The sequence below is a fragment of the Propithecus coquereli genome, unplaced genomic scaffold, assembly GCF_000956105.1.
Source record: "Propithecus coquereli isolate 6110/MARCELLA unplaced genomic scaffold, Pcoq_1.0 Scaffold827, whole genome shotgun sequence".
Classification (NCBI taxonomy): Eukaryota; Metazoa; Chordata; class Mammalia; order Primates; family Indriidae; genus Propithecus; species Propithecus coquereli.
In genome coordinates, this window is record NW_012154474.1 from 248247 (window position 1) to 257384 (window position 9138).

At 64.1% G+C, this 9138-nt stretch overlaps 1 protein-coding gene across 2 annotated transcripts in view; it reads right to left on the bottom strand.

Annotated features, from left to right (window-relative positions):
- The window catches only part of TERT (telomerase reverse transcriptase), a 24892-nt gene extending 22932 nt beyond the window's left edge, over positions 1–1960 (bottom strand). For both annotated transcript variants that reach the window (XM_012663722.1, XM_012663721.1), the window contains exons 1-2: positions 1742–1960; positions 277–1612 (exon numbers count right to left, since the gene is read on the bottom strand). In XM_012663722.1, coding sequence (XP_012519176.1) covers positions 277–1612; positions 1742–1960 — 1555 coding nt within the window. The remainder of the gene's footprint in view (positions 1–276; positions 1613–1741) is intronic.
- Between the last annotated feature and the right edge of the window lie 7178 nt (positions 1961–9138).

Here is a 9138-nt window from a genome sequence, read left to right on the forward strand (position 1 = left end):
CCCGTCCCACTGCGCATGCGTCGCCCCTGCTCGCTGCCGCGGCCCCAGCGCCTGGAACCTGCCTGTGTCCCAGAGCACGACTGAGAACTCTGCGCCAACCGGACGCAGGCACAGGGCACAGGCAGAGAGCAGACGGCATCAGCCCGGGCACAGCGAGACGCCAGCAAGGCCGAGGCACACACAGGGCCAGGGCTCCTGCCTGCCCCCGGGCGCCCTTGTCTGAGCCGCGCTGCATTGAGCACGGGGCCTGGGCAGGGAAGGCCAGCTCCTCCTCACCTGGGCGGCTACGAAGCCAAGCGCAGTCCTGCACTCTCATCCGCCAGGTCAGCTCCTGCCGGGAGAGCCTGGCGCGCCTCCCCAGAGACACGAACTTCTTCGTGTTCCTCAAGAACCGGCGCTCGTTGTGCCTGGAGCCCCAGAGACGGGCGGGCACCAGGCGGCGCAGACAGGCCCGCAGGAACGCGTACACCTGCCAGGGGCTGTTGTGCTGGCGAAGCAGCCGCACCAGGCGCCGCGGGCCCGCGTCGTCCTCGGGGGCGCAGGCACCTGCAGCCCGGCTGGCCGCCGCGCGCACTGGGCAGTGCGTCCTGAGGAGCGCAGCGTAGGGGCACCGGGCGTGGTTCCCCAGCAGCTCGCGGAATAGGGGCCGCATGTGCCAATAGCGCGGGGACAGGCGGCGCGGCCTGCCGGGCACCCCTGCCCGCCGGGGCGTTGAGCCTAGAAAGATGGTCTCCACAAGTGCGCGGGCGCCGGTCAGGCTGGGCCGCAGGGAGCTGAGCAGGAAGGAGGGCCGCAGCCGCTCCCTGTCTCCCGCGCAATAGAGGAAGTGCTTGGTCTCCGCGTACATTCGGGGACCAGGTGCACCCGCGGGCCGCGGTGTGGGTGGGGCGCCCGCCTGGTGCGCGGGGCTCACGGATGGGTAGGAGCCACGTGTCCCGGACCGCTCGCCCTCTGAGGACGTGGCTTCCATGGCGGTTGTGGCGGGTGCCACGGCGTGGGGATCGTGGTTACTAGGCCCACGCGCAGTGCCTGAGTGGGCCAGGGACGCCTCCCCATCGGGCCCCCGTTGCAGCTCACGGCCCGGTTCACACCTGCGCCTCTTGGCGGAAGGACTTCTGCCAGCGCTGCTAGGACGGCGCCTGGCACCCTGGTCCGGCAGGCGCAGGGATACCCCGGCCTCGCCATCGCTGCTGTTCCGAGTCCGGCGCGTTGATCTTGGGCCCGTTTGCGTCTGGCCCAAGTGTCGCGTGGGCCGATGTCTGGGGGACGCACCAGGCCGGGCCTCCGTCGCAGCACAGAGCTCGTACAGAGGCGGCCCGCACACCTGGTAGGCGCAGCTCGGAGCCACCAGCAGGTAGAGCGCGCAGCGCGCCAGCAGGTGAACGAGAACGTCGTCGCCCACGCGGCGCAGCAGCAGCCCCCAAGCGCCGCTGCCGCGCAGTGTCTCGGTCACGGTGTTGGGCAGGTAGCTGCGCACGCTGGTCGTGAAGGCCACCGGCGGCCCGCCACGGGCCCCGTCCAGCAGCGCGAAGCCGAAGGCCAGCACGTTCCTGGCGCCGCGCTCGCAGAGCCTCTGCACGACCCTGGCCACCAGCTCCTTGAGGCAGGACACCTGCGGGGCAAAGCAGTTCTGAGTCCAGGGAGAGGTGCCGGGCGCCCGGGACGCGCTGTTCCGCGGCCCGCCTCGTTCCCCGCGGCCCGCCCCACGCCCCCACCCATCGCGGATCCCTGGGCGGCCCACCTGGCGGAAGGAGGGGGCGGAGGAGGGCGCCCGCGCGCCCCAGGGCACGCACACCAGGCACTGGGCCACCAGCGCGCGGAAGGCCGCCGGGTCCCCGCGCTGCACCAGCCGCCGGCCCTCGGGCCCCAGGCGCCGCACGAACGTCGCCAGCGGCAGCACCTCGCGGTAGCGGCTACGCAGCAGGGCGCGCACGCCTTTGCACCGGGGCGCGCGCGGCATGGCCGGGCCGGGGCCCCCCCACGTGCCAGGGCACCGCGGCGCCGCGCGTCAGGCGGCGCACCTTTGCTCCTGCGCTGCGCCCGCGCCACGGAGGGAGGACGGTCGGGGGCGGGGCCCGCGGGAGGAAGGGGCGGGGCTGGAAGGGGGTCGAGAGGCTGGGACCCGGAAAGGGCCGGGGGCTGGGGCTGGGCCGGGGGCCGAGGACGAGGGCGTGGCCACGCGGCGCGGGGCGGAGTCGGCCCGGAGGAGGCGGGGCTTCAGGGGATGGGGCGGGGTCGCTCCGGGGCCGGGGTCGCGGGAGGCTGGGGCCCAGCCGGCCCCTCCGCCCCGCGGGCCGCCGCGGTGCCGCGCGTCTGCGCCTGGTGTCCCCGGGGGCCCCGGGGCCCTGACCGCGCAGCGGCTTGGTGCGGACCCGCGCGCCGGAACCCCCCAGGGAGCAGGGGCCGCAGCGAGGGTCTCAACAGCCGGGAGGGGCTGAGTCAGCAAGGGCTCCGGGGTAACCCGCGGGAGGGACCTTAACGCGGGGTCCCGGGGGACCGGGCGCATTCCGCGCCCCAGTTCTGTCACTTTATCAGACGGGTCGTGACGCCGGGACCGAGGGCCGCCCTGGGGTCCGGACCCGGAGGGGCTTCGGAAAGGGCGTCGAGGGCGCGCACGGCCGGGGTCCCGGAGCTCCTCCCTGCACGCGGCCCCGCAGGCTCCGTCTCACTTCGGGCCGAAGTTTCTTCTCGCAGGTTCTTAGGCCCCACCGTAAGCAAACCAGCCCAGACAGTCCCTGTTAATCGCCGCCAGGTCGGTCCCATCCAAGGAAGGGAGGAAAACCAGCCGCTGCTCGTGCAGTGCCGCCTGGCCCGGTCGCGGGGCGCCGCGCACCTCCCCGGGCTCCCTTCCTGCGAGTCCCCCGGCCCCACCGCGCGGAGGAAGGCCAGGCGCGGCGGGGACCTGCCACAGCCGGGCGGCCCCAGCTTGCAGCCCAGGCAGCGACCCCACAGCCGTGCAGCCCCCAGACCGGGAAGACTGGAACACCCACGACACAGCGGAGGAGCTGTCGCAGTGAGGCTCCGCCCAGGCCCGGGTCCGGGGATGTTGGAGCTAGAATCGCTGGAAAATGCTAACACGTAACCTTTGGTGCGTTAAGAACTTGGGAGGAGATTGCTTTTTGCTGGAGGTAGCGTTTGAACAGGCCTCTGCACCCTCCCGGCGGTTGGATTTTCATTCTTACCAGGCTCCGGCTGCAGGTCGGGCGGTCTTGTGACACTCAGGCTGCCACCCGAAAGGTCTGTTAGTGAGGCCCACCCGTGTCCGCCACCCGTGTCCGCCACCGGGCCGTGGGACTGGTCTGGGACATTTGTCCCACGGTGAAGTCAAGCTGTGGCTTACTCTGGTGCCCCCCAGAGAAGCCAGTGCGGGAAACATAATTTAAAGGAACGGGGCCAGAAAATCGCTCTGGTGTGGCTGAGACCCCGGCACAGAGAGGAGGCCCTCCCCAGCTCGCAGCGCACACGCTGGTCTCCGGGCCCTCGGCGCTGCACGCGCGGTCGCTCTGTCTTCATCTCACACCGTAAAACACAAAAAAAGCCCCAAGAAATAAATTTACGTTGCTGACTTACAACAAAACACAACAAAATGCCATTCTTGGTCTGCGGCACAGGGAAGCAGGGCCTCCCCCCCATCCCAGATGCCGGGTCCCTGCTGCTCTAAGGAACTGCAGACGCCTCGAGGGATGGCCTCCTCCGGGCCTGTGAAGAGCTCGAACAGGTTGAGGAAGAGTAAATTCTGTGTAAAGAGGGAGAAGTTGAATTCCATCAACTCCGGACCAGTGGGTGGGTCTTGAGTCTAGGGGAATTTTTAAATAAATGACGAAGTCGGTTCCAGAGCAGCGGGACAGGCACCCCACCTCCCGCGCTCGGGTCCCGGGCTGAGCACTCAGGGCTGCTGCCGAGCCGGGTCATCTCAGGCTGCCTTTGTGCACGGGAGCCAGAGCCTCTCTGGACGGCGGGGGGGGGCCGGGCTGTGCCTGGGGCCAGCCACACCGGCTGCACAGGCCTCCTGCCAGCCCCCACAGGCGTTCTGGACACACCGCCGGCGTTTGCGGGAGACAGGACATCAGAAAGCCGAGTCAGGACTCAGCAGGTTGGCAGCCAAAATAAACACAGCAGCTTGAGAGGATGCGCCCAGATTTCTGTCTCTGCGAAAGCTAAGCACAAAAGCAGCGTCAGACAAGACAGGGCTCCACGTGCGTGGTGGCCGAGGAAATGCCCGCACAATCCCGGTGGCAGCTGGGCGATGCCACACCCTGGGAGGCTGGCTGACCTCAGTCCTGTCCTGGCTGGTGTGTTTCTTTAACCTCTGTTGTGAGACGATTTCAGCTCTGCAGTGCGCTGGTTTCCTGCTGCCGCCGTAGCGAATCCAGTTGGTGCCTGACAGCAGTGCACCTGTTCTCTCTCAGCTCCGGGGCCCTGGAGGGCCGAGGCTCGGGGACCCGCTCCTCCCCTTTCCATCCCGCGCTCCTGGGCCGTCCTCAAGTCAGCAGTGGGCGTCGTGAGTCCCTGCGACTCTGCCACCATCGCTAAGGGGCCCTCCCGCCTCCCTGCAGGACCCCGAGGATGATGGCAGGGCACCGGGTGACCCAGGGTGGTCCCCACTGCAAGATCCTTAACGAAACCACACCTGCAGGGCCTCTGTGCTGCGTCAGGTTCCGCTCACGGGCGTGAGGACGCGGACCTGGATGGCACTGCGCCAGGACGCAAGGGCTCTCCAGAGGAGGCGTCTGCCTCGGGGTTCCCTTCGTACACGTCCCCCAAGCTCATACCTAAGCGGTTCTCAGTCGGAACCGGGGCCGGGGTCCCCACCTCTCCCGCATCCTAACCCTCGGGACCGCCGACCTGCCCCGGGGTTGAAATCTTGTCACTTTGAGGAGGTCACATACATGAATCACACCACGTAACCGTTGATACCATGTTTTTCATGCGGCATCGGTGGCTGTGCACGGTCTGCCCCTCCTTATTGGAGAGTCCGCTCCAGGGACGGACAGGCCAGTTCGTCAGAGGACATCTGGCTGTCTTTCCACTTCGGAGCTATTACGTATAAAACTGGACATCCACGGACGTGATTTTGTACATAACGTGCATAATTCCATCAATTCCCATTGCTCTGGGGAAAACGCCCAGGAGTGCAATCGTGGGTTGGAGGGCACAAGTGTGTCTAGTTTCTAGAAACTGCCACACTCTTTCTGGAGCGGCTGTGCACTTCCGTTCGCGCCAGCGAAGGTCCTGTTGCTCTGCGCCGTTGCCAGCATTTGCGGGTCTCTGTGTGTAGCAATATCTCATCGTGGCCGGGAGAGGCCTCGAGAACTGCAGGCTTCCCAGGAAGGAGGGATCGCCTGGAAACCGTGGCTCAGGGCACGTGGCCCGGCACCAGGTCCAGGCCCGCAGTGAGGAGGAGGCAGAGTCTCTTCCTTCGCTGCGTTGAATGTCACGAAGGGGAAGGGCAAATGCTGTGCGGAGCAGCCGGGCCGCGTGGACTAGACGGTGAGCAGCGACGGGAGAGCGCGTCCAAACGCAGACGGCTGGGCAGCGTCTCTGGAGAAGCCGGGGCTGGAGGAGAGGGTGTGAGGGCGGGCGCCCCAAGGGGAACCCAAGCAAGGGAAAACGAAACCGGCCCAACAACGCCGGAACCAACCAACGGGGAAACAACAAGGCCGGCCCCCCAGGGCCCTGAGTCAGGACTACCGGGAGAGCCCCGGCCCTGCGACCCCAGGGTCTGTGAACCTGTAGGGACAGAGTTCCAGCTGCGGCAGGGACCCCAGCCTGGTGGCTGCGACGGCGTGTCCTCTCCTGGATCCCTCCCTCGGGGATCCGGGCAGGGCCGCGGCGTAGCACAATAGTGTTTTGTTGTCGTCGTGCCCGAAGAGGTTACTGGAACAGTTGTTTAATTCTCAGCGGTGACAGAGATAACGTGAACAATGCCTTCTTGTGTGTCTACACGGCAGTTTCACGCAGTTACCTCGTTGTCACCGACAGCCACGAAGCCGGAGCGAGTGTCACCGCACGGGCTCCGAGGTCGGGGACTTCTGACGAGTGCGTCCTCCACGGGAGCTGCGCTGGGGCGGGCCGGGCCCGAAGGTCCCACGTCCACAGCCCACGGTCGCCTCCGCCGCACCCGGGCTGGCGGGTTCAGGAGAACAATCCCATGACCCTGTGTTCTCAGCCGCCGGGGCCTTTATCCCGTCCTTTGTGGCCTTGCCGGCGTCAGGCACCCGCCCCGTCCCGTTTGTTTACTCTCTCTGGCTCCTTAAAGCGCCTTACGAAAACCAATAAAAAGTGCTTAGGGCAAAAGGTCCCTCCGAGTGTGCTGGCTTAATCCTCGTACCTTGGCAAACAGGCGCAGTTCCTGTTTCGCGTCTTCGGATTTCTGCGCTCCTGAATGTTATTTGATGAAATTTAAGAAAACAGTAAGATAAAATTACCCACTTGGACGTTGAAAGGTTGAATTTACTCATAGAATTAAGTCTTTCCACCGCCCCTGTGTGCACACCATGCTGCCTGCCCCAGCACGGACCCCTCTCCCCAGGGACTGGGGTTCTGGGGGGCCTGCAGGGCAGGGGTCCCCACCAGGGTCTTGAGAAGCTGGGGCTGGGCCGGTCAGCGGCCGTGGGGTCCTCTGTCCCCGTCAGGTGAGATGGGGCGGGGGCAGTGATTTCACCTGAGACGTGCCTCCGGGCAGCGTCAGGCGCTTGCCTCAAACTTCCTGAGAGTCGGTGTGGCCACCGCGCAAGGTACAGGTTTGAGCCGCGATCCCAGGAGATGCCCCCGACTCCCACGTGCCATAGTCGGCCACCGTCACCCCTCGCTCAGGTTTGTGCAACGAGCTTCTACCTCCTCCGCTCGTGCTGGCCACGTCTTCCACCCAGAATGACCTTTGCAAAGCACAGGGAAGAGCACCCGCGGCAGCCTCACTGCCCCGAGAGTGAAGCCCAAACGTCCTTCGCTGGCCGTCCAGCTGGCAGGCCTCTGCGCACGGCCGCCCAGTTCCTGCCGGACGCTCAGACTCTCCCGGGAAGAAATCAGGGAACGTTTCAGGGCTCCAGGATTTCGGGTCTCAGCATTCATGCAAATTAAGTTTAGCCAAATAGGAACACGGACCGAGAGACCTGCATACACAAGAGAAAACGAGCGCCGTGGATGAGCAGGAAGAAACACACAGAGCACAGCACAGGCGGACACGCGTGTCCTGAGCCTGCAGAAAAGATTCACTTCACAACACGATACAAATCTATTTTACGCGTTTAGAAGACGAAAGAGGGAAGGCGAAGTGTAACTGAAGAGCAAGATGTTAGAACAGACCAGGAAGGTTTACAGAGAACCAAAACAAACTTCTAGAAATAAAAAGGCGTCTTTCTCTGAAGGAGGTTAGAGAAATTTTGAAAGGATAGAAATAAAAATGATGAATACAAATTCAGTAAGTGAATTAAGTATTAGATAAAATTAGCTTAAAAGAGAATGAGCAACGTGGAAAATAAGTTTATCTAAAGAAATTACGCAAACTTCAGCATCTAGCGACGGGGAGACTGAACACGAAGGGGCCAAGCAGTGAGAACGACAGAGCGAAGTCACCACGAGAACGGCACAGGCTTCCAGGAGAGCAGGACGGGGCGCCGTCTGGGGGAAAACGGGCCACGTTTTTCTGCTGTGGGTGAGAGACGTGAACACACCGCTAAGACGGGCGTGACGGACCAGAAGAACGGGGACGAGAACCGCACGATGACGAGGCCGCCGCCTTGCACCGGGCTCGACCCGCGGCCTGGGCAGCGCCGGGAGCTGCGCGCAGAACGCACCGAAGGGCGGAAAGAAAATCGCCGTCCACCCACCTGCCTGTGTGTGCCCAGAACAAACCACTATCTGTAAAGAATGAGGGTTCTAATTTAAATTGAGTGGAAAATAGAATTACTCTATTGAAACCATTTTTGCAATGGCGAAAGAGCCGACCGGGAGCGGAGGGACCCAGGGAGGGCGGAGACGGACGTGCACGCGTGAGATACAGCAAGGCCGCGTCGCCGGGTTAGAGGAGGGAAAACTGAAAGGCGTGACGACGACGACAGTGCTCAGGCTGAGGGTGGATGGGGTCGCGTGTCCCAGGTCACCCTCTGCCGTCCCTCGCTGGGGCGTCCCTGCTGGGACGTGCGTGGCCCTGGCCTTTCGGGACAAGTGGGAGTGCTCTGCCCTCTTCGCTTCTGGAAGGGTTTGGAAACGTCTGTCACTCTCTCCTTAAGTGCCAGGAGCGTCCCCGGCGAGGCCACCGTCCCGCAGTTTCCCCTGCGGGAAGGTTTTCAACTACAAGTTTATTTCTGTAACTAGAAGACTGTTCGCTTGCCAGCGTCACCTGCAGTGAGCTTTGGTAGTTCGACCTCTCAGGGACTTCGTGCTCTGTCTAAACTGCGGAATATGTCGGTATAAAGTTATCCGTGACGTTCCCGTGTTATTTTCGGAGACCTGTGGAGTCTGTGGTGACGTCACTTCCTCACTTCTGACGGTGGCCGTCACTGCGGCTCACGCGTCTCCAGTACGAGCCCTGGGGTCCACAGTCTGCTTCCCTCGCTCACCCCGGCTCCTTCGGTTTATGCGTAATCACGCACACGCTGCGGGAGCCCGGCTATGCGCTCCCGCGGCCCTCCCCGTCCTGGCTGCTGCGGCACACGCTCCGCTCCTGCTCCAGCCGGAAACCCCACGGCACGTTGTTTCCGTCTCAGCATCTCAGAACGTGGCCCCGCTAGAAGCAGGGCTGCGCAGATGTCACTAGTTACGACGAGGGCTTCCGGGCGGGCCCTCACCCACGACTCACGTCCTCGTGAGAAGGAGAAATGTGGACACAGGGACAGACACAAACAGGGGCGGCGGCGATGCAGAGACCGCGGGGGGAGGCCGGCCAGACCCGCCCCCAAACTCCCCAGGAGCCAGCCCGGCCGGCCCCCGGCCCAGACTTCTGGCCTCCAGGCCGAGGCCGTGAGTCTCCGCTTAGCTCCGTGGAGCCGCTGCTGACGTCACAGAAGACACGAGGATATGATGAACGGCTTTATCCACTGCGTTCGAGATTTTACATCAAATGGACAAATTCTTTTTTTTTTTTTTTTTTGAGACAGAGTCTCACTGTGTTGCCCGGGATAGAGTGCTGTGGCGTCA